The sequence below is a fragment of the Panthera tigris genome, chromosome A3 (genome assembly GCF_018350195.1).
Source record: "Panthera tigris isolate Pti1 chromosome A3, P.tigris_Pti1_mat1.1, whole genome shotgun sequence".
Lineage (NCBI taxonomy): Eukaryota > Metazoa > Chordata > Mammalia > Carnivora > Felidae > Panthera > Panthera tigris.
In genome coordinates, this window is record NC_056662.1 from 44,514,549 (window position 1) to 44,540,269 (window position 25,721).

The following is a 25,721-nucleotide window of genomic DNA, read 5'->3' on the forward strand; positions in this document are numbered from 1 at the left end:
GCTTCAAGTGCAAATAGTTTTTTGGGAGGTAAGGGGCATGCTGTTGGCAGGTTTGGAAGTGAGAAGAAAAGGCAGCCACTAACTGATAAGCCAGCCCCCACTGGGGCATCTGAAACCCCATCTCATGAGATAGTCCTGGGAAACAGTGTAGAGCGGGCACCTCGGAGTTCTCCCACCTGACAGATAAGGGAGCAGGGTCAAAGTGAGGCAAGTCACTATTGCTGGTGAGTATCGGTGCACCGTGCATGATGTGGCTTCAGAATCTTACCTACCTGGGATTGCCAATTTAGGCCACTTTCAGCTCACTGGTCTAGGTTGGGCAGTGTGGTGGGCAGTGACAGAATGCCTGGAAAAATACTCACCCAGGGTAGGCCGAAACTAGTCAGGAATGTTCTCTGTCTCCACTCGGGTGGGATCTCTGAGATCTGTGCTCTGGAGGGGGCAGTGCCAACCTACACACATGTCACTGCTGAGATTGGAAAATTGGATTGGAAACAGATCAAAAAGGGACCCTGAATACCTAACCAGGAATATGGATATTCAATTCTAAAAACTGTGCTGCGAGCAGGGAAGCAGGAAGCTGGGAAAGGACGGTCCCTTTGGTGTGGCATGTTTGGGCCGCGTGAATTGGAGCAGACGCAGCAGCGGGGGCGCACAGACATTAGGGAGCTGCTGAAACCATTAAGGCTGCCGCCGCCCAAGGTCTGAGTGGTTGTGGAGAATGGGAAGGGAGATGACAGCCGTTTCGGCCAGAAGACTCTGCAAAACTGTGCAGTGATTGATGGGTCGAGTCAAGCAAGTTTTCAAGCCTGGTGCCCTCATTAGCAGAGGGGAGCGGGGACTTCAGAGGAAAGGAATGTTAAGTGGAAAGTCAGCATTCAATATTCAGAGCTGCATTTCAGAGAAAGAAACCAAGAATGAGTGATTCTTTCTTTACTTTTTTGTAGACAAGTATTTTGGAGTTCAGAAAAACAGGTAGGAAAGCAGGAAGAAGACTCAAGATTGGGTTTTGTTTTGCTTTGTTTTGTTTCTAAATTGGAACCATACGAAATACATAGCTGCAATCCAGAAATCATGCACAAGTCTGCCAACTGAATGATTTGACTTCTGTCTACTCTCTTTGTACACCTCCCTGAACTAATAAAGGGGATAGAAATTAATCAGAAACAGGGAGCAGGAAAGAAAAGTAAACACTCAAGCCCTAAATGAGAAAACAAAGCCTTTGGTTCCTGGAGAAAGCTTTGGTTTTGGCTCAGGTCATGATCTCACGATTCGTGGATTTGAGACCCAGTGCGGTGTTTGCTTGGGATTCTCTCTCTCTCTCTCTCTCTCTCTCTCTCTGCTCCTCACCCTCTCTTTCCCTTTCTCTCTCAAAATAAATAAATAAACTTAAAAAAAATAGAAGTGGGGTACCTGGGTGGCTCAGTCGTTTAAGCATCCTTCTCTTGGTTTCAGCTCAGGTCATGATGTCATGGTTTTTGAGTTCAAGCCCCACATTAGGTTCTGTGCTGACAGCACGGAGCCTGCTTGGGATTCTGTCTCCCTTTTTCTCTGCCCATCCCCTGCTTGCTCTCTAGCTTTCTCTCTCAAAAATAAATAAACATTAAAAAAAATAGAACCTTCCAGCTGTAGGGGAGCCTCACATTTGTACATAGAAGTGCCATTTAGGGTGCCTGGGTAGCTCAGTCACTTAAGCATCTGACTCTTCTTTTCCGCTCAGGTCATGGTCTCATGGTATGTGAGTTCGAGCCCTGTATCTGGCTCTATACTGACAGTGTGGAGCCTGCTTGGGATTCTCTCTCTGTCCCTCCCCTGCTCTCTCTCTCCTTCAAAAATAAATAATAAATAAATAAATACTTCAAAAAAAATGCCATGTAACATAAGATGCTCTAACAGGCAAAGAAAATAGGGATATACAAGTAAAAGCCTTTTGAAAATCAAAATGCCATATGCCAACTGGGTCACTATCTCCATGATCATGGGGCATTAGCTCTGTTATATCCAGACCCTACCATTTGGGTTAGGCCAATGGAGACTATGAGAACGATGGTTTGGCCCAGCATTGAAGCAGGATAAAAGCATTAACCTCTAGTCTCCTTTTTTTGCTGGAGACCTATTACAGACACCCAAAAGATGGAGACCTTGTTTTGCCAAGATAATCAGCTTTGGGGTGATTCTAAGGCATGTTATGCAGTTTCCTATTATCTGCAGTAACTTGAGGTCAGTAGAAGCTGATTGGAGAAGGTCATAATATATCCTCAGACCTAAAACAAACATGCATTTGGGGGCTTGATCTAAGACACAGGGCTGAAGTGTTTTTCAGTGCTTACTCAGTGTGTTTTGACCTCTAAGATGATGGTGCTGGCAGGGTAAAGGCAGCTGGTTTAGGATTGAGATAGGATTGGAGGAGGAGTCCAAGACGGCAGACCCAGAGTGAGGGGCTGTAGTGTTTTCGAAGAGCCAAAGGAGGAGAGAAGGTGGAGGAAGGAGTACAATAGCCAGAATGCTTTTAAGGAGAGAGCATGGCCTCTTGAACTGGAATTAAGAGCTCGAGAGGAATTAGGACGTCTTAGGGCTGTTGGATCCAAGCCTGTCTCTCTTCCCCAGTACCACCAGGGTATAACTAGGGCCACTTGGGACTGAACCTTACACTTCTGCAAACCAAGTCCAGGTGAGGATGGGAGAAAACCAAACCAGTAGTGGAACCTTTGTCTATTCTCTCATGGGCCCTAAGATGATCCAACCTGCCCTAAGACCTAGGCAAGAGAGGCCACTGCCCTGGGCTATGTACTTCATCCCACTCAGCCTCATCACTCCCCATGGAAGAAGAGGTCCATGGAGGCAGGGGTTATGCCATTCTGGACCCTGCATTTCTCTTCCCTTATTGTTCCAGATGCACAGCACTCTGGAATCCCTGCCCACATACCCCAGGCCTGGTGGCATAGCCCACACAGGCTGGAAGTTTTGTGGGCGGAATCCGAGGTGACAGTTGGACAGGAAGGCTGGGGTGTCCACAGAGCTGTCAAGACAGAAGAGTAGAGTGACAAGCCATGGGATAGGTTCTGGATGCCCCATGTGTTCCGTTCAGCGCAGAACACTGAAGAGTCTGAATATTTAGACACTTTTTTTAATGTTTATTTATTTTTGACAGAGTGAAAAGGGATTCCTCTCTCCCTCCTTCTCTGCCCCTCCTCCACTTGTGCATGCACATACTCTCTCTCTCTCAAAATAAATAAACACTTTAAAAAGAGAGAGAAAGAGAATGAAAGAGAGACAGAGCAAGAGCAGGGGAGAGGCAGAGAGAGAGGGAGACACAGAATCCTAAGCAGGTTCCAGGCTCTGAGCTGTCAGCACAGGGTCTGATGCAGGGCTCGAGCCCACAGACCGTGAGATCAAGACCTGAGCTGAAGTCAGATGCTTAACTGACTGAGCCACGCAGGTGGCCCAAGAGTGAAAATTTTAAATGGAAACCTGACCTTCCAAGTCCTTGGAAAGAGAATAGAACACAGTTTGTCTTGGTAAGAGAATAGAACACAGTTTGTAATCTTGATTTATAATTAAAAAAAATTCAGACATAAATAATGTCAGCCTCCATTTGTCTTCTTGCCCCAGGCCCTGAAAGTATTCATGCCTACCTAGCATCCCCTTGTGAGGCATGAGAGTCCAGACAAGGTCAATGGCTCAGTGCCTCCACTATCCACTAAGGTGGATCCACAGGCTTATTTGACCCTGCATCCTTTGATCTTCTTTTTCTAGAAGTCGGACTCCAAGATCATCATTATTATGACCCAAAGCAGTCTCCCTCAGATGTGTGTTTGTGCTACCCTCAAATACTCCCAATGGAAAAGGGGAAATCCAACTGCTTCCCTTCCCCTCTTGGCCCCCATAATAACCATGGCTGCCATAAGCATGGGTCAGACACCTGCACAAGAGGATAGGATTTGGGTAGACCATAGTGAGGAAAACCCTGTGTTTCAAAGGGAGCCTGCAGAGCCTAGCAGAAACTACTTGGTAGTTTGGTAGTAATATGAGATTGGATTTGTAAAATGCCCCAGTCATATGTACTTGTCTCTCCCAGCAAAAGACATGAATGCTGTTGGTCAACCAAGAGAGACTAAAACATGCCTGAACTGCAAAGGCACTGTTTTCTGACACAAACCACCTCATTGGTGATGGCAACAGATATCATTGACAGCCTTACTATGAGAGCTTATGTGAGTTTCCACAACTCTTTTGTAGACACATAAAATATTAACTATTTTGGAGAGCAGCTGTTTCTTTATGCATCATCCTTGATAATTTCTGGATAGTGGCTGTAAGATGGTATTCATACATGGTAATTGGGCATTCACAATGTATAGAGGTGTTGTGGTATTTTTTTTTATTTTGATATTGGATGTTGTGCTTCTGCTGACCATCCCACATGGAATCTGCAAGCATAGAAGGATAATATTCTCCAGAGGAGGCTCAACTGTTCTCCAATGCACTTAAAAGCAAGGATGGGAATTTTCAGACTCTAATCCCCATAACACATGGATGTAGGTACATGCACAAACACAGAGAAGTCCATTTGCTCAGCCAGTTATATTTCATTGGGAGTTTTGCATCTGTTCTGGTGAATTTTTTGTTTTGTGGTCTCCAATGAAGATACAATGGTGTGGACACACACCTGGAGACCTCTAGAATTCTGATTTGTGCAAAAATGAAAGAGCCAAGAAACATTGCAGAGAACAAAGTGAGTCTCTATATGATAGAGAGGAAAGGCCTCCAGATCATAGACCCTATAGGAGAAATCCAACAGCAGAAAGAAAATGTGGATTAAACGTCCTTGTGTTTCAAAGTGGTATAAAGAATGTTTTTTCCCAGCATGTTATGTGGATTGACAGCAAGCTATCTTGTCATTCTCAAAGTTACAGTTCTTGTCATTCTTGAAGTTTATATCTTATTTTGTCATTCTCGAAGTTATAGTTCTTCCTATTATCTTACACTTTTGATGAAGCCATTCCTTAAAAGCCCTTCCTTTCAGCCTTGATGCCTTCTCTGTAAAATCTCATGCACTTACTTATCCCAGAGACACTTACTGAGCACAGATGTGCCAGGCACTGTGTTGAGTATTGGAGCTACTCCTCTGAATAAGGCAGATGGGATCCCCAATGTCTGATGGGCAAAAGGAAGATCTTTTCTTCTCCTCCTCTTCAACCTGTAAAGAAATAGAACCTACGGAGTCTCAAATAATAGACTGAACATGTGGCTTCCTTCAGGTTTTCCTGATGGGATCACTCAACTTGGTTGAGATGATAGCCAAACATATTTCAGGTCTTACTAGGAACAAATAATGTGGTTTCATGGCTAAAGCATTGCTTTCAGTCTAGAGATCTAGTTTCTTACTTTGCTATCTTGTATTACCTCGGTGTAAAAAGAATCAAATCAAAGCAACCTCTTCAGAGACGTTGGGGTTTCGAATGGGTAGATTAAATGAGTCGTGAACTGGAGTCACCCCTACCCTCACTCAGTAGAGCTGATAGTTAGATTTTCATCAATTTTGCAAATATGTTGATGTCCTGTTGGTAGCCTGAAATTATTCATGATGAGAGTATTTATCCCATAAAATAGGCAACTGCTAAAATTTGGGGCTTTTATTCCCCAGAAAGCCAGTTGTTAAGTATTTTCTAGCACATCCCTGTTTAAAGGGAAGGTAGATATCCTAATGGTGAAGTGGAAAATTTGGAAAGATGTCAACACATACAGGATCAAAATGAAGGGAAAAGAAGCAAATTAGTACATGAAATTCTAGGCAATTATTCCCTAGGGGCTAGTTTAATCTCTGTAGGGATGGTGTCCCACTTTTTGTGCTTCAGAGGTGGTTGTAATGACGTTTTAATCTAGGACTATTTTATTTTATTGTGACAAGAACACAAGATGAGACTTACTTTCTTTTAAAAAATTTTTTATATTAAATATAATTTATTGTCAAATTCGTTTACATACCACACCCAGTAGTCTTCCCAACAGGTGCCCTCCTCAATGCCCATCACCCACTTTCTCCTCTCCCCCACCCCCATCAACCCTCAGTTTGTTCTCAGTTTTTAAGAATCTCTTATTGTTTGTCTCTCTCCCTCTCTAACTTTTTTTTTCCCCTTCTCCTCCCCCATGGTCTTCTGTTAAGTTTCTCAGGATCCACATAAGAGTGAAAACATATGGTATCTGTCTTTCTCTGTATGACTTATTTCACTTAGCATAACACTCTCCAGTTCCATCCACGTTGCTACAAAAGGCCAGATTTCATTCTTTCTCATTGCCAAGTAGTATTCCATTGTGTATATAAACCACAATTTCTTTATCCATTCATCAGTTGATGGACATTTAGGCTCTTTGCATAATTTGGCTATTGTTGAAAGTACTGCTATAAACATTGGGGTACAAGTGCCCCTGTGCATCAGCATTGCTCTATCCCTTGCGTAAATTCCTAGCAGTGCTATTGCTGGGTCATAGGGTAATCTAGTTTTAATTTTTTGAGGAACCTCCACACTGTTTTCCAGAGTGGCTGCACCAGTTTGCATTCCCACCAACAGTGCGAGAGGGTTCCCATTTCTCCACATCCTCTCCAGCATCTACAATCTTCTGATTTGTTCATTTTAGTTTCTCTGACCGGCGTAAGGTGGTATCTCAGTGTGGTTTTGATTTGTATTTCCCTGATGAGGAGTGACATTGAGCATCTTTTCATGATGTTTATTTATTTTTGAGAGAGAGAGAGAGACAGAGTGTGAGCTGGGGAGGCACAGAGAGAGAGGGAGACACAGAATCCGAAGCAGGCTCCAGGCTCTGAGCTGTCAGCACAGAGCCTGACGCAGGCTTCGAACTCACAAACCGCGAGATCATGACCTGAGCTGAAGTCGGAAGCTTAACCAACTGAGCCACCCAGGTGCCCCCGAGACTACTTTCTTAAAGAGGACATTATGTAACCATTTAGACTGTGTGTATGTTCTTCTCTTTGGTCCCCTAACCACGGAAGCTGCTAGTGAACAAAACAAAACATATTAGAAGAATAAAGAACATTGAGTTTGGAATGACAGTAGTCGATTGCTGAGCAACAGAGTATTCCATGAGTGCCTGAGGATTATTGCTTCCACTTTTCTCACTGATTATCTAAGAAATACAAAACATCAGTATTGTAACCAATTCATAATGAAATAGGTGAAGCCTCACTGAACATCATTTGTGATTGATCCAAACCTGACTGGTGAATTGCATTTGTTTGGAATTTTTGAAAGTGGAAAGAAAAAACCTTGGTCTGAGAAAAATTGCACTGGCAGAAGAAAACTTTATTGTCTAAAAATGTGCAGACTCATCAAATAATCTTGCAGAAAGTATAGTCAAAATTTAATACGGAAAATTTAGTACTTGATAGAAATAATGAAAACAATTACCACCACCTTACAGGGCAGGAATGTTACACAGTAGTTTCATGAAGACAAAATTCTGTTTACTCAATCACATCTTTGATGTAAAGTTTACAAAGAGCAGAATTCATCTCTAAAAACTATTTTCTTTAAAATTAAAATTAAATGTGTATCTGTATGGAGAAATAAAGACTCCCAACCCCTTACCTCAAGCCGTACACAAAAATTAATTTCAGATGGGTCATAGATCCAGGCATAAAAACTAAGATGATAAATCTTTGGAACAAAACATATAATATTTACTAGCTTTAAATTCTTACATCCGGAAAGAAAAAAGGTACAAAATTAAAAAGAACTAAAGAAAGTTTGAAAACAGTTTAACTGCACTGTGTAAGAAACTAACCAAGGACTTGAGATGGTTTAACGAAGTATGCTCCAGAAAATATTTTCTCCATGAAAATGATCAATATTGGTATAATTCCAATGGAAATATTTGTGTGTGTTAAACATTGAGTTAAAACTTCCTTGAAGACACAAAGTCTGGATTAAAATAACAGGGTAAAAACATCTTTACAACAATCCACAACTCTCTCTCATGAGCAGAAAGCTGCATCCATTCCATTTTATTCAACTGAGGAACATAAATTAAAAAAAAAATAGAGGTAAACACCCAGCAAAGCTTCCATGCAACTTTGCAGTGTTGATGAAAGAAGTAGAAATGTACCTTTTGTTTGTCCTTTTCACCCCGAAATTGAAGCATCTTCCTTTAGATGGCCAAAGGTGTCCCTCTCCTATATTCATATAAAAAATCCCCATTGGGTCACCTGGGTAGCTCCGTTGGTTAAGTGTCTGACTTTGGCTCAGGTCATGATCTCGTGGTTCATGGGTTTGAACCCCACGTCAGGCTCTGTGCTGACAGCTCAGAGCCTGGAGCCTGCTCTGGATTCTGTGCCTCCCTCTCTCTCTGCCCCTGCCCCACTCGTGCTCTCTCTCTCTCTCTCTCTCTCTCAAAAAATAAAAAAAATAAACATTAAAAAAAATCAATCCCCATCAGATGTGACATCATTAAGTTCTGCTGTGGTTTGACAGGAGTTTGTCTTTATCGGCGTGTGCTTTATTCCAAGATCTTTGAATTAAACATTTGGTAAGATGCTAAAAAATATTTTAAAACTATACTTGCTTCTGAGAACTCGTGATTGTCTTTCTGAAGCATGCTGGTCAAAACATATTTGATGGAAAGGAACATAAATCCACCCAAACTACTAAAAGAAAAAAAAGGAATATTTATTGTCAGGATACAAGATGAGTTGAACCTTGGCCTGGTGGAAGCTCTAAGGCCAGCGGTCTGAGGCCAAGACTCAAGATGCTCCTTTACACATGTGCATTCACCCCTCCTGGCTCACTGTGGACCAGTAGCCCCTCGTATCTGCTCACTCAGGATGTATGTTTCCCATAAATTATTTTCATTATTTCTATCAAGTTTCCCATATGGCTCCAAAACCAGCTCTCAGGCATGAGCACCTACCTTGTGACTCTCAGCTCAAAATCTTGAAGTAGAGGATTCTACTTCATCTTAGAATGGTCAATTTTAACTTTGCTGGTCCAATCAGCTGAGGGGATGGCATGGGCAGAATCACTCACGTTGCATATCAGGCACAACGTGGGCAGGGCAGGCGTTCTACAAGGGGTGTGGGTGGCTCAAGCAGGGTATCTGAATGACGTGAGCAGATTCATGGGCACTGGTGAACTGGAAGAGCTTATATCTCATCTGAAGAGAACACTCAGAGTCAACCAGTTTGGGTTATGCTGGAATGATAGCCCGGTGTGACCAGAGAAGCTACATATCTACATTTTATGCAAAATGTCCTGATTTTTAAAAAGTTGCCAGTTGTAGCAGCCGCTGTCAAGCCCTTCCCAAATCCCTTGGGTACTTAACATTTCCATGGGTGCTGGCCTGATTTTCCACTGCCAACTTTGCCTAAGGCTCTCTTTGGCCACTGGAGCCCATTCTACACACACTAGTGGCATGATGGAAATGCTGGTGAATTAAGGCTTCCTGCGGGCAGTTGGACATTTCCTCAGCTCCCTTGTGCTTCTGTTGGAACTACTCTGGGGCATGGTCTATACTGACTTCCAGAGCTCCCCAGAAGAGTTGAAGTCCAGTTGCCCAGTAGTTGGTCATGCACTTTGTATTGGCTGCCCTTCTTCCCCATATCACTTCCCGTCCCCAACCAGTGTTTCTTAAAGGCACCTCTAATAAACGACATGGCCATAGATTCTTGACTCAGCATCTCTGGAGAGAGTTAATTCAAAATTTTTTAAAAAGTGTATCACTTAATCTATTGTATCTGCAGTGTTGACTCAATTCAAGAGCTGTCAGGTTATCAAATTAAAATTAACCACCTACACAAAATTCACCACCATATACTTTTTAGCATCATGGCCAGAGAGGCTTAGAAAAGAAAGGTTTAAGCTCAGGTGCTCACAGGTTGACAGGTAAACCCTGAGGAAGACCTGGAGTGTGTGGCTCCCTGTCCATGGCCTCCTTTGTCTTAGGAGCTAATGCAGCTTACAAGGCTTCCTCATTGTAGGTGTGAAATCACTGCAGGGTGTTACCACTTAACATGTGGAGCTTTTCAAGTAAGGAGGCTGAGAAGACACATACTTTTTAAAAAAAATTTTTTTTTCAAGTTTATTTTTGAGAGAGAGAGAGCACAAGGGGAGAGGGGAGAGGGATAGAGAGAGAGGGAGACATAGAATCTGAAGCAGGCTCCAGGCGCTGAACTGTCAACACAGAGCCAGATGTGGGGCTTGAACCCATGAACCTTGAGATCATGACCTGAGCTGAAGTTGGTTGCTTAACTGGCTGAGCCACCCAGGTGCCCCAAGACACATACTTTTGAAATGTCAAAAGAGACTGGCCTGGGAGGTAGCCACCCTCTCTCCCTTCACAGCCATGTTTCCAGGTGGGCAGAGTGCACCAGCCTTGAGGACTGAGCCATGCTTAAGAGAAGTGGTTACCTAGGGAAAAAATAGGGATGTCTGTAGGGAAATGCAAGCTGGAGAAGCAGGAAGCTAATCCTTGAATGGCCCAAGGAGTAAAATGAGGGTGATGGGTGGGAGGTGACAGAGGCAGTTTCCCATCCAAGAAAAGGAGGAGTTTCTTGACAGCTGAGCTTCCCGCCTGTTGCCCAAGGTGGCGTGCATTGCCCTTGGTGGAAGTGTTCACACCTTCACCATGGGGGCACCAGCATGTCGTAGACTCTGGGTCTAACGTTCTCTCTTGTCTAGCAAAAGAGCGGGACGCAGGATTGAAAGCGAGAGATGGCTAATGTCCGGGAAAAGACAAGAGCCCCAAATAAGGGTCCTTGCCCCATTTTTATTAGGATCAGAAGGCTTACAAACATGGTGATGGACGTGCACAAAGGGACAATGAATTTGTGAACATTAACTTGTGGATCTGAGGGAAAGGGGGTCTTGAGGATATTCGGGGTTAGGGGTTTGGGTTAATACAAAAGGAAATCTGGGCGCCAGGCAGTCGGGAGGAGAGTTGTTTACAGCGGACATTAGGCAGCACCTCTGTTTATCTTAGCTAGCCTAGGGACCAGACAGACAGGGGAAATAACCTGAGGGTTGACAAGGCACCTTTTCTTTTTTTAACCATCTCTGCTTTGCCTGCAGCGCAGCCATCCATAGTCCAATTCACCAGTTTACCTAACCTGGCTCTATCCTCCCGTGAAAGCAGCTTTTCTGCTACAGTACTAAATTGGGGGTGCTTCCCCCTGAATATCTAATCTTGTTTGTTTCATATACCTATGTATTGGGCACATTTGCGCCTGTTCCTATTTTAGGCCTTTGCCTCTCCCTCTCTATTTTGGGGGTTCTGCACCCCCTCTCTATTTTGGGGTGCCTTTGCACCTCCCTATTCTTGGGGTGTCTTTGCACCCCCTATTCTTGGGGTGTCTTTGCACCCCCCTATTCTTGGGGTGCTAGTCTGGTTTACCCAAACTTGGGTGTGAGCATTTTATGGCTTTGTATTTCTTTATGCTTTGTTAACCCATTGGTGTAAGCCCGGGGAATTCCTAGGCTTATCTCTCACACCAGCAAAGCTAATGCAGCGTGGATATGGCGAGAGTCTCTGGGAGGCACCAGTTTTCCAAGGATGCAAGGGGTGGACCTCCAGTGCAATTAACCCCATTGTCGGGCCGGTCCTAGGAGTGGCAGAAATGCTCCTTGATTAAAAAAAAAAAAATTATTTGATGGTCCTGGGAAATTACTCCTGGGAAAATTGAGGTACTGAATGTTGTTTCCAATTCTATTTAAAAATACACTTATTAGTAAGAGGGCTGGGAATACAGTTCTTTGCTTCTCATTTCTTCCAATAAACTAGTTTCTCTTTTCAATGAAAAAATTGCATAATCTTAAAACTTAAGAGAAAAAAAAACATTCACTATCAACTGAGGGAAAATCAGTGCTGGACAGTGATACAAAATGCTTAAAGAAAAAAATTTTAAAAATTCATGTAATTTGAATTGTCAAGCCAGAGCCTGGAATCGAGTTTTTCTGTCCAGCTTGTAAAATCCCTGGTAATACAAAGATAATTATGGAAATATTCAGAGACTTTCCCTGGATCCAGACACAGAGCCGCCCCACTGGCTTTTACCTCTTAGTAAAGAGGAAAAGCATTCAAAAGACAGACCTGCCGTCATTGGAGCCACTTAAAGAACCAGCAAAAAGGTGACGTGCATGTCTCAGGATTGGCCTTGACCTGACAGGTCCCCAGGGGTGAGTCATTTTCTCCTTCTTCAGTCAGTTTGGCTGTAAAATAATTATAATAACGAGATCTTGTTTACTAAGAGCTGAAGTCCACTTCGCCTTGTCTCATTCAGCTGCCAGAAAGGAGAGGAAGAGAGGTAGTGATTAGAAGGCTTTTGTGGCTAACTAACTGTCGTAGCAGCTCGGTGTTGAGAACCCATGCCTTGAATAAGCGAAGTCTCTTGTAAATTGGACTTGTGAGTAGTGGGTGCCCGTGTAAGTGTCCTTCTGCTTCTCCTGTGGGTCTGCACTTGTGACCTGAAGCAAACAAATAGGAAGGGTAGTTTGACTAAATAAATGGAGGGGGGACAGGGTAGGGGGGAAGGGGAGGAAGGAGCCTCCATCTCGGACCCTCCATCTTGCCAAGATCTGGCCTGTGGCCAAGTAGAGCAAAAGCTGCGAGAGTGCCAGTGGCTCAACCAAGCCCCACTGATCAGTGGCCTGGAAGCTGGGCACTCGGTGTCTCTCTCCCTGCAGCCAGTCTTCAGCCAGGGTCCGGGCAGTGGTGCCTCAGTACCTGTCCTCAGTGGCTCTCAGTTGAACGAGCTGGACAGTGAGCCTGGAGCCTGGACTGACCACTCAGTGAGTCCTTTACGCTGAAAATTCAGAACAGACCTTCACCTCAGCAGTGGCTCTTGGGGCCACCTGAGAAGCCACGGCTAGGTTTATTCTCCAGTGGCAGAGCCTGGTGTTTGTGTGAGAGAGGAATACTCACTTCCTGTCTTTGTCCCTTAGCTGACTGGAGCAGCCGGCTTCGTTTACATTCCTCTAGTGGTGTTATTGAAAAGCCTTGGCAGCTCCCAAATGTCCCACTAGGGCTTTTCCCCACCCCACCCCACTCCCCACTATCTTTTTTTTTAATTTATTTTTTTCTAGCTTTTAGTTAGCATCTGGAAAGGTCCACTGGATGCGATGGGCTCATTTTTCAAGAATCCGCTTTACCTTCAGGGAAATCAGGAAAGGAGCAAGCTCTCAATGTATAAATGTGGAGGAATTTTACAACCTCTCAAACTACTGCACCTTTTTTGTTTCAGTCCAGCATGTTACTGGAATGGTTTTAGGACGGAACTGCTAGTGTAACCCCTTGGGGTAGGGAGGGGTGAGGAGCCATGAATGGAAAGAAGTTATCCATTTTAAATTGTATTACAATCTGTCCTTATTGAGTTAAAGTCTTAGAGGTTATGGTTTGGGAAGGAAACTTGTTACAATGGTAAGGAACTTAAACCAGAACTTTTGGGGGGGATCTTAAGAACTATATATATATATATATATATATATATATATATATATATATAGTTGTTTTTTTTTTTTTTCAATGAGAATAATCTATGATGTGCTGCTGTCCGCTTGGATTTCATTCAACTGGAAGGACCCGTGGTCGTGCTTGGCAGCCTGCTCTTATCACCTGCTGTCATCTTCCTCCTGGAGCAGCCTTTTGAAGAAGGAGAGAGGCAACCTGCATTTTCCTGAAGAAATGTGATAGGTCTGCCTGCCTGGCACGCATGGAATCTACACTGGATGGTTCCCTGAGGACCGCTTGAGGTTGAAGTGCATGCATGCAATTTTCAGGCAGCTAATTAAACTAGTAAACTTCTGGAATCCAGACTGCTCCCTGGCTATAGGCGAAATGCTCTGCCTGTCGTGGCTCATCAGAAGGGGTTTGTCTATGGAAATCTTAGGAACAGAACAAAGAGACTTCGATCTGCATGAGGAATGAAGTCTTGGCTCTTGCCAGCAGCTCCTTAACTGCTGCATGATGTCAAATCCCTCGCCTAGAAAACGTCTGAAAGGAAAAGAATTGCACATTAGGCTTGGTTTCAGGAAGTGTTCTTTCTTTATGTGTGTGCTTCTGCATGGAAACAGTTAATCATGTGCTCCCCAGGGTTACGGTGTGGCTCCCTGTCTCCTCTTAGTTCTGAACACAGCCCTGTGTTTTCATTCTGGAGTCGCTCCAATCTGTGGACTTTGCTAGTAAGTGATGAACTTCAAAGGCCTTGGAGCTGGGGTTCTGTTCAGCTGCTGAGCCTGACAACCTGAAGATCCAGAGTCAGCAGAATTGCAAAGAAGAGCTCCCGTCTTCTCGGGAGGTTTTGGAATGCTCAGCTCCATCCCAGCAAGTGGAAAGCAACACAGGGAAGTCACCTCTGAACCTTTACAGAGAGGGAGCCATGGAGGAAGGACTAAATTGGCAAGGGTTCCCGAAGGAGGGATGGGTAGCACTGCGTTACTGTCTTCCTATAGATGAGATTCTACAGATCAACGGAGTCCCCTATGAATGTGAACATAGAGGCAAATCTTGAGGCCAAAATGAGCCTCTTGCCAAAAAGTGTTCTTCGCTAATGCACATGTAGCTCTCTGCTAAGTAATTATGCTTTTCCACTTGTTGAAATGTCCCTTTGGTGCTATTGGCTCTCTGCCCACCCCCCCACCCCCTCACCCCCCCCCCCGGCAATAATGAAATTGCTTTTGCAAATTGGCAGCAGCTACTGTGGCTTTGGCTTTGGTGCCTCCCGACCCCACCCCTGCAGCTCAACCCCCTTTAATATTCCTTAATGTGGCATGACCTGTTTTCACTTTATTGTCCTTATACCATGTTGGTGATGGTCAGGACGAGCTTCGTCTTGAGCATGTCATGGCAAACAGAAGAGATTGTGAGCAGGAGAACAGTTTTATACTTGCTCCTGGCCCAGCCTCCCTGGGTAAGGAAGGTTTAGGGATGCCCCCCTCCCCAGGTCTGCACTGCACGCTGGCTGGGGTAAGGCCAGTTGCCTGGGTGTGCGTGTGTTTTACTTAGGAGTGGACACTGAAGGCTTTGTAGCCAAGAGGGAAGATTATCGAGTTTTGATGCTCAAGTGAGGGAAATTCCAAGCTGAAATGACCACAGTTATGATTCAGAATCATATCATGCCTTTAAATTTTTCTCTGCATTCCGAAGTGCACTGCCCCCTCCCCTTGGGTTATCATGGAGCTGTTTCCGTGTTGTTTCTTATACAAACTTATCTCTGTAAACAGGGACGTAGGATTTCATCTCAAACTTTGATTTCTAAGGAGAAAAAAGAGGGATTTATTCCCAGTGCCCTTGTGTTGACCTTGCCTGGGGGAGAGGGCTAGCAGAGCTGATGATGACCTCATCTCATTCCGGCAGGATTTCCTGGGACATGCAGGGCCTCATTCTTCTGCTGTCCCTCTGTGTTCAGCCACATTAAGTCCATAAACTTCAGAGCAGATTACGGTGACATCTAATATCGGTCCCTTTAGGACTTGAGCATGAGGTCAAGCAAACATACAAAGCAATCATTATACTTTCCGCAGTCCCAGAGACCTTCTGCGTCAGCTGGAGAAACAGGAGGTGGGGCAGTGAGGTGGGGCACAGACTAGGAACTGAGCTGTCTGGAGCAGGAAATCAGCCTGAAAGGGGATGGAAGGGCTTTGGTGGGAAATAAATGGCACTGTGTTGTTGACGGAAAAAGATCTTGGCAGGACTGTTGTTGTGAGTGTTCTGTGGCTTAGAAAGGAATTTCCTACAGGCTGGACTAACCATTAAAAATATCTCTACCTTCAGGAGTCCCGGGCGTGCAATAGAGCATCGCTGGGGGAGATGTCAGCTTGGACCATGGGTGCCCGCAGTCTGGACAAGCGAGGAAGTTTCTTTAAGGTAAAAGGAAGCCTTGATTGGGATTTCTAATGGGCAGGCTTTCTCACTTTGCTGGGCTGCTTGAGGAGCTGCGGAGTGAACCCTGTTCTGAGCCAGCTCTGGAGGGGTGGGCGGGGGGGAGGCTTGCCTGATCCCAGCTGCAAGCTGTTACTGGGTTTACAGTAGGTTGGAGTTTTTGTGACCTAGTGATTCCAGACAGGCCCGGGATCTAGGGCCTGCGAGATGCAACCTTGTATAAAACAGTTGAGGCAATCTTTATCTGTTCCTTTTTCAACTGGATGGTTTTATGATAGAAGCTGGATTTTGCATTCCAGTCAATCGATGCTGTAGGCAAGTGTGTTTTGCACTTTACTTGACTGTATGAATCACGTAGGTCCTCTTTAAAGAACAACAACAACAACAACAACAAAAAACAGATTCCTGGGTCTCATCCTAGACTGATTGTTATTTGCTGGTGTATTTTATCAAATACCTAGAGGCCTCTTATGATCAGGCAAGAGAGAACCAAGGCATGATTAAAACTGTGCCACTCTCCATATGCATATAGATGTTAATGGGTTGAAATTACCTTGCTAGTTTAATAAGATTCTAAATGGGTATTTTATATACTCTGTGTGTATGTTGTAAATTAAGACTTGGTGGTCATTTCAAATTTGCACTTGGGAATTCATTTCCTTCTTATGGCTTTTGCTTTGTATAAAAAACAAGATCATGTAAAGGAGTAGAAAAACGGAGGTAAAATGTGCATTTGAAATCTGTCATAGGAAAGTGTTCAAACATCCTTTTTCCTCAAAGGAGGAATAACACAGGAGCCTCCTAATTACCGAGGAAAACGGACAATGTTTACTAATTCTCCCATCTTGATGGGTTGCAAGTGTGTATTAACTTGCATGTATATGCTTCCCATTTGCAAAAGACTAAACCTGATTTACTGTGTCAATTTTGGACTCCATAAAAATCTATCAGAAGAGCCTTGTTGATACAGCAAAGCTAAATTCAACAAGCCAACCACAGTAAGGAAGGACGTCACCAGGACACAGACCCAGTGGTGTACAAGTGGGAGGACGGGAGACATCTTCATAGGGTTCAGAGGTCTGGGCTTGGGTCCCTTAAGCTGTATTTTCCAAGGCAGAGAATTGATCGGATTTCAGCAGAGTATGTGGCATAATAGTTCCGGATTGGTGGATTCAGCAAGACAATGGTCTTGAATAGAATCTTGGCAAGTTAACTATTGTTTGATGAGCAAGCTTTTCCCAGGTGAGCAAACTGTTTGCCAGGACAAATTGTCTTGTAGGAATTTCCTGCAGCAAATAGCAAAGTGATTTGTTGGTTTAAAGCCTTAACATCCTGGGTACGAATATCCTGGAAGAAATAGTTATGTTGACACAGATGGTCTCGATTCTCCGTCCTCATAGTTATGTGATGTGGATGTATCCAGCTCTGTTCTTCATTCGTTTACTCAACTTGGAATAAAGCTGTACAACATCCACCCACTTGAGGCAGACGAGGGGCTTTTCAAGTCTCTTATAGACCAGGCACTAACCCACCAGGCTCCTGACTCATCTCCAGTTCCTGGATCCTCTGTTATGTGGAGATACTTACTTCATCCTGGTAGAGGGGACAAACCCACCCCCCTCCTTAGCCCAAGGCGCTGCCTACATCAGCCTAACTATTGGTTAGTCTGTAATTACCACCTTATGCTCAGGAAGTATGGGGCGGGGAGGGGGGTGGAATCTTACATAGCAGTTAGACTTTATAGTCAAAGCAAAAGAAGAAAATCAAGTATGGTCAAAATTGCCTTTGAAAATTCCTGAGGGAGGGTCCATATTGGACTCAATACCACCTGTTGATTTCATGGTAGCCAGTGTGTCCTGAAGTCCTGGCGAGAAAAAAATTTTTTTTCAGTTGGACAGCAGGTAAAGCAGTTAACTTGTATTTCTGGGCTATGTCCTATGAAAGAATCAATCAGGCAAGAAGTGAGAGGCCTGCCTGACCCCAATGAAGACAAGTCTTGCTCATCTCTCCTGCGTCACATGTCCTGGAAGAAAATGTTGGCCAAGATGTCTGCACTGTTTAACTTGGTATCATCTTTCTTTTTTTTCTTCTTCTTTTCTTCCCCAGAGCTTAAATTGTTTAAGTTACATACTCCAAGGTAATGGTACATTTTATACTTCTTTTCTTTCTTTTCTCTTCTTCATAGATAATATTATTCTTTACGATGACTATTCCATAATTAATGATGGAGTAGTATTAGTTATTATAACATTAAGTAAATAAATATGATTGTTAGTTATTATTAATGATTTCACAATTTAGGCATGTAGTTATCCGCAAGGATGAAGTCAACTGCCCTTTGGACACAGGTCAGGTGGGTTAAGGCACCTTTGTGTCTTGCAACTTATCTGAGTCATTTCCATGAGCCAGGATAGATAGAAAACCACAAACCGAAGCTTACCAGTTGGTTAGCAATTCTGATTTTAAAAATACAAATTGAATAAGGGAAGATAATGATGAAAAAGAGGCCTGGTGATTGTCTTTCAATTATCTACACTTTACACAAAATCACATGAGCCCTAATAGCTGAGAAATGTGTATGGAATTCATCTGTGAGCCAAGAATGTAACCAAGTATTCTTACACTTCATGAAATTGTCCTGTCTGGTTATAGGGCATCACTGATGTTTGGGAAGCACAGCATGGCAGTAAGAGTCATTCCAAAATTTAGCCCTCCCCCCACCTCCCTAGGTATATGGAGTCAACCTCAGGTCTCAAAGTCCACTTCTTCAGGAAAGATTTTTCGGGAACACCACATTGGGGTATATATTCTCAGAGCCCCATTTACTTCTCACATGAAACATTATTTTCTTTTATAACTTGTAATGTGTTTAGTATTGTGAATATTTGATTGGCTACTGAAGATTGTCTGAGCATTCTGGGGTGGTTGACAATGCCCCATGGTTATTATTCATGCGGAATCACATCCTGGAAGCCTGGCCACAGAAATCCTATCCTGGACAAACACATTTTCCACAGTCCTTCCCATCGTGAAGCACCATCGTGAATTTTTTCAGAAATGTGTCTTCCTGGTCTACAAGGTGTCCATTAAAACATATACGGGGAAGCAGGTGATGCCCTGGACAAAGCAACCAGAGTTATCTGCACGTCAATATAGAAGTGAACACCTGTTACTATACATTTCAGGATGTATTGTGTGAAAGAGCTCGTGTAAGAGAGACATCATCTAGGCTAGAAAAGCTCTAGGTGGTTCTGCACTAGCAGACAAACTCAAAGTTAGCTTTGATCCCTCCTTTCCTGAATAGCAAAGCTTCCTCCAAGCCACCCACACCCCTTCCCCATCCAGAGGCCCAGTTCTGGCAGATTCCTCTCAAGTCACCAAACTGCCCACTGTCCTCCTTCCTCTACAGACACTTTCCCATTTCTGTTCTCATTCTTTCATTTCTGGGCACTACAGATGATGCCTTTAATGTGTCTGCACTACCACCAGGCGTGTTTATTTCCAAACCATCCCATCATCCACTTTGCCTGCTTGCAGACTCTGGCTTTATGCTGGGCCCAGGACTGGTCTGTATTCTTGACCTTGACAGTTGAGGTCTTCTGGCTCTCCTTTCCCTGCTTCTTCCTCCACTGGTCCTACCACTGTGCCCTCTTGGGTCTGCTGCTGTGGTCCAAACCTGCAGGTGCCCAGATTCCAGGCTTGGCCCATCCTTCCTCCTCCCCCTCACCTTCCACCTCTCCCCACCAGGCTCCTAACTACCCTTCCAGGCTGACATAGACACACTGTATCCATTGACAAAGGAACTCCCATGGTCTGAGCTGATATCTACCTTTATTTTTGTCTGAAGATAAAATTGTGGTAGATGGCCTAGCTATGGCTCCAGCATGGTACCAGGAAGTAAACTTCAATTCATACATAACGTTAGCTCTGCCATGAGTGATTTCCTCTGTCCTTTTGTTGTTGTTTCCTTGTCCCTGAGGGGGCAGCCTCTTATGGCAGAGAACAATTCCAGAAGAGGACCAGTGTGTATTGCCCACTTAACAATCCAGTTTCTTCCAGGAGTGCCTGGGGAGCCTGCCCTGTGCCATGTACAAGTTTGTAGAGTTCTCTGTTTCTCAGTGACTGCTTCCCAGCCTCCTTTGCCTCCAGGACAGGAGAACAGTTGGGCTTAACTGACCAGGAAAAAAATACGTTTGGACTCCAGGGATCCTGCCCTCCTGTGTTTCCCAACTGCTCCCTTCTGCGGGGACATGCTCTGAGCCTGGGCTCACAAACCAGCTGGGAAGTTTGAGGGCATAGTTCAGCAGCAGAGGCTAAGTTTGAGAAATCCTTTTTTGGTCATTTTGAATGGTTTGGATAACAGGTGCATCATGTTTCAGACCTTTCAGAGAAGCCATAGAAGAGAGCTCTCTGGCACCATAAAGAATAGAGTGTGACTAGTTTTGAGTGTGACTAGTTTTGAAGAAACCTGATTGCTAAAATGTGACTGTACAAAATAGATAAACCAGAGGTGATGATTCACTTCACCCTGACTGCCTTCCCTTAACTATCAGTCTTTCCTCAGCATTTGAAATGTTATTCTGTTTTCAAAAATTCTGTCTGCAGGCAGATTTTCAATCATCCAGAAGTGGTGCAATCGCACACCTTGGGTGATTCCCAGCATTCAAACTTCCAGACTATTCTTGGTGTGGAGAGTCATTTCTTTCAGGCACAGTCCAGTACAGCAATTCACTGTTGCGTGACCGTGGACAGAGATGGCAGGGGCTTGAAAAGTAATGAATGGAACCAAAATCACATTTTAGTCAGTAATTTCATTGGACAAATCCTTATGTGGCTCTGTGGACACTTAAAAGCCAAAGATATGAGCGCCACACCCTTAATCTTTTAGCATGACCCCTGGACAGTGAATGGACATCACCTCACATGCCAGACAGCCAGGGAGGCACCATGTACCAATCTAAACCCAAGAAAGGACTAAGCACCCTGCAGTGAGAACAAAATAGAGATTAGAGATTTGGTCAGAGCAGATGACATATTGATAATTATTCATAATAATGTTGCAAAGTATAGCTGACGTCAGTATTTGGTGTATCTTTTGTTTTCCATAAATAAATTCTTCCCAGACGCTTAAACCTGGAGAGGGCTTAGAGAGGTGCTGTCCCCTGGAAATATGAAGTCAGCTACAGGGGTCATTTTAAATGTTCTAGTAGCCACATTTTAAAAAAAAGTGAAATTGATTTTAATAATATGTTTTATTTAACTTAGTATATCTAAAATATTGTCATGTAAATGTGTAATCGATATGAAAGTATGAATCAGATATTCTATATACTTTTTTTTTTGTACCATGACTTTGAAATCTGGTTTGTACTTTACACTGAGCACATCTCAATTCAGACTAGCCACATTTCAAGTGCTCGGTTGCCACATGTGGCTGGTGGCTGCCGTTTTGGACAGTTGGAGGGCTACATTTTATGTTGTCTAAACCACCTCCTGTTACAGATGGGTAAACTGAGGTCCAGGGTAAACTGAAGTGCCAGGACTGGTTCATCTATAGGACTGACGGGAACTGGACCTGACTTTTTCCTGAGGCACCCTACCCTATGTAGCCCACCCAAGGGGTCCACTCTGATCCCTTTCCCCTTCTTCCAGTGGGGTTTCCCAGGAAACTCCATCCAGAGAGGTCATGAGGACAGTGATGTCTCTTTGGAAGAGAGGTTGGCTTTTGGATGTACATGCTTGTCTCTCACCATCTACTCCAGATCCCTCCAGGACACATATCAGTCCCCCAGGGCATGACTTTCTAGGAATGCCATCAACTTATTAGACAGCAGTTCCCAGTTGTGTTTTCAAAAAGCGATGGATTTCATGGTTTTATTGGATAGCTTTTCTAGCACATTTTGGCCATTCATTTCTTTCTTCTTCTTTTTTTTTAAAGATTTTTTTAAATGTTTATTTTTTTGAGAGAGAGAGAGAGAGCACACAGACATGTGAGTGGGGGAGGGGCAGAGGTGGGGGACAGAAGATTAGTAGCAGGCTCTGTGCTGACAGTGAGCCCAATGCAGGGCTCATGAACCATGAGATCATGAGATCATGACCTGAGCTGAAGCTGGACGCTCAACCGAGCCACCCAGTTGTCCTTGGCCATTCATTTCTGATATTAAATATTACATTTTGGGCTGCAACACATTCTCACTTGCTTTAAGGAACTTTTTTTTTTTAAAGAACAAAATCAGAAGTAAAATAGATTTCCTTGGTTCCCCTCAACCACATATTTCTCCAGGATTACATATAACTCTGAGTTTTCATTATCAGTGGGATACCAAGGAGGGAGATGTAGATTTGAAGGAGTATTAAAGGACTATTATGTCAATATATAATTGTCAGAAAGTTAAAACATAACTCTCATACAATATGGAATGAACATCTGTCAAACCTTTATTCACCCCGTGCATGAAACCAGGAAACCAGCATAAATCTGGTTCAAAGAACACTTTGACAAGTGTCATATCTGTAGTGTATACTTGTTAAAAAGGTCCTTCTGTAATAATTTTACCAAGTTAAAAATCAAAACTGGTTAAAGTCCTACAGGCAATAAAACTCTAACCTTTGGGATAATCTTTTTTTTTTTTTTTTTGAACAGAAATCTCCAGGCTGACATGTAACCATCCAGTACCCAAGCTGTTCATTAGTTCCATGTAGCAAAGTCAAACATAGGTACATCCCCCTAGGTAATTAAATAATCTTTAGGTGATTTTGTTAAATAATGCTCAAGCACAGTGCTCAAAAACAAAAGGGCTCTTCTACCTGGAAACTTTAAAACCTTCTAATAAACAACTCTTGGGCAAAAGGGGAAATGCAAAATAGAATTACAGAATTTCTAAAAAATAATCAGAACACTATGGCAAAATGGAATTACATAATTTCTAAAAAGTAATTAAAACACTACCTGTTAGAATCCATGTCATATATTTAAAGCAGAGGTCAGAGGAAAATTCATAGCATTAAACATGTCAAAAAAGACATGTCCCACCCACCTTTTGGCCTTATTTTCAAGTTTTAAATAGTGTTCCTTATTAACACTGAAATGGCTTATTCCCTGCCTCTTCTATGACCCTCCCCTTTCCTCGTCCCCATCTTTCTCCAACCAGGGATTGTGCCTTTAAAGAGTGCATTTCTTCAGTGAGGTCATAGAACCATGGGAAATCTTGTTCTGACTTTGATTTAGAGGCGATTTCTCCTTAGAGGAGAAACTTCCTGTTCACTGGGGAATCAAAGATATATTAATAGCATTAATTTCTGGACTCTTTTTCATAATGGAAAAGCCTCACAATGATATTTTGGATATTGCTCTGATATCTAAAGTCAAATACCAGAGGCTGATAAAATCCTTGCGTGTAAGTTTTCCGGACTGAGGTGTCAATGTATGTGGAGCCTAATTTCCCAGGATAGATTTTCTTTCAAACATCTTTACATGGTAAGCAAAAACTATTTTCATAAAAAATTTGAAGCTCTATTATCTATTGCTATATAACTAATTGCCCCCACACCTTAGTGACTTAAAACAAGTGTCTGTACCTCACTGTTTCTGGAGGTCAGAAACCTAGGCTTGTTTAATGGAGTGCCTCTGGTGCTGGGTCACTACGAGATCACCGCCGAGTTGTTGGCTGGGCTGTATTCTCATCAGGTGGCTCAAACGGAGAGCCTACTTCAAACTCACTTGGGAGGTGTCTATCCCTCTCCACAGGGCTGGCCTCAGGACAAGGCAGATGGCTTCCCCCCAAGGTGAGCCATATAAGAGAAAACAAGAGCGACAAAAGCTAGAGTCTGTTTATAACCTGATCTTGATAGTGATGCCCCATTACTTCTGCCGTGTTCTGTTTGTTAGAAGCCAGTCAGGTAGTCCAGCCCTAACTCAAGGGGGCATCACTCAAAGGTGTGACTACAAGGATGTCTAGAGTTTACCAGCCATCTTAGAGACAAAGACATAGGCAAATGGTTTAGTTACAAAGTCAAAAACCTACAGGGCCAGACAGAATGATGGGAGTGAAATGAATAAGTGGGCCTGTCTGGTGTTGGGCAGGTAGTTTTGGTGGGAACACAACTGGCGGGAGGGCACCAGACCCTACCAGGAAGGGGATGCTGCTAACTCAGTTCCAGCCAGATGCTGTCACAAAAGAATGAATCTGGGTCCTCTGATGTTTTTCAAGAGAGGCCAGAAATCTAGATTTTTATGAAACCCAATTTGTTTCAAATTTTAAAGATTTTATTTTTTTTAAAGTAATCTCTATACTCAACATGGGACTCAAACTCACAACCCTGAGATCAAGAGTCACATGCTCTATGACTGAGCCAGCCAGGTGTCCCAAGAACCTTTAAAAGTACAGTGAGGATGGAAGAAAATGCTTCTGAGGGCAGGCTCTGATCTGGGGTCTATCAGTTTGAACTCCTACTTAGTTAGCTGGAAGAAAGATCAGGCATGTGGAAAGTTCAGTCTCCTAACACTCCACTCTTGACCCCCCAGGAGGCTCGGGGGGGTGTGCAAAGGATGCAGAGGCCCCAGCTGCTATTTCTCTTGGGGACCTCACATCCAGCAGTGACAGAGCCTGTGAGTTCTGACTGAACCCTGAGATACAGAGGATCATCCATGGATGGACTGAGGGAAACTTAGGCAAAGAGGCAGCAAGTTTCTCCAGGCCTTGAGTGCCTTGGATCAGCCCATGGTCACCAAGGTCTGTAGGGATCATAAGTTGTAGAAACTCCTCCTCCCACCATCAAGAGCAGCTTCTCATGTTTAGCTGACAGGGCACCAAGAGCCCACTATCCCAGATGTTAAAGGTGTCAAGGTGTCAAGGAAGGAGCTAGTTTGGGATACAGAGTCTTCTTTCTGCTTTGTCTTATCTTATAAAAAGGAGAATGGCTTGCCAAAAATATCTCTCCTTCCTTCCTTCCTGTAATTCCACGTGGAGACTCATTTTGAGTTAATAAGTAGCACTTAACTGGCAGAATGTCAGATGATAACATTAGTCATTCACAACTTAGTATAAAGTAGGGCTTTATGAACCACTAGCTGAGATCAGCCTAGAGAAGAAATTTGAGTTCATGTGCATTGAGGAGAAGGGGATAGAATACGGCAAATCGGGATTCCTGAGGGGAAGAATGGACCTCAGGGACCCACTGTGGGTGGGCCAGGCAGCATGGGCACCAGTCACCCAGAGTGGAGAGGATGTCAGGAAGTAATAGGTTGAGATACAAATAATCATATCTTTTGGATAGTCTCCAAACACCATTGCCCTGAACCTGGAGGCTGAGTGGTTCTACATGGGCCCTTTATTTAGGACACATCTTTTACCACCAAAAGAAAAGTGTCTCCATTCACAGCACACTGACACAAAATGTGTGAGCTTTCGCACATCAACCAATTTATTCCCCAATTCTCTGTGGACACTAGCTGGGCATTCAAGTCTGACACTAAATAAACAGAGTTAGCCTAGATGTCACAGGTTAAGGGCTCATTCCCAGAAGACTGCTCCCACTTCAGATACCAATCACAAGCAGTGAGTTCCCAGATTATCCCCACTTCTGTCCAACCTGACTATAAATCAGTGGCTCCCACAACCCCTCTTTAGGTACAGTAATTACCTAGAATGGCTCCCAGAACTCAGGGAGACGAGTCACTTACTATTACCAGTGTCTTATAAAGGATACAGATGAATAACTAGATGAAGAGATACATAGAGGAGGTTCTGGAAGGGTCTTGAGCACAGGAGCTTTTGTCCCCATAGAGTTTGGGATGTGCCTCTCTTGGCTTCAGCAATCAGAAGCTCTTCAAACCC

General features: G+C 43.7%; 1 protein-coding gene across 3 annotated transcripts in view; it reads left to right on the forward strand.

The window, feature by feature from the left end:
- The window catches only part of RIN2 (Ras and Rab interactor 2), a 222,022-nt gene that overhangs the window by 98,553 nt on the left and 97,748 nt on the right, over positions 1-25,721 (forward strand). For 2 of the 3 annotated variants that reach the window (XM_042980975.1, XM_042980974.1), the window contains one exon: positions 15,778-15,870. In XM_042980975.1, the coding sequence (XP_042836909.1) occupies positions 15,814-15,870 (57 nt within the window). In that variant the 5' untranslated portion in view covers positions 15,778-15,813. Of the gene's footprint in view, positions 1-12,165; positions 12,186-15,777; positions 15,871-25,721 lie in introns of those variants that run through there. The other variant, XM_015544014.2, reaches the window with a different exon arrangement.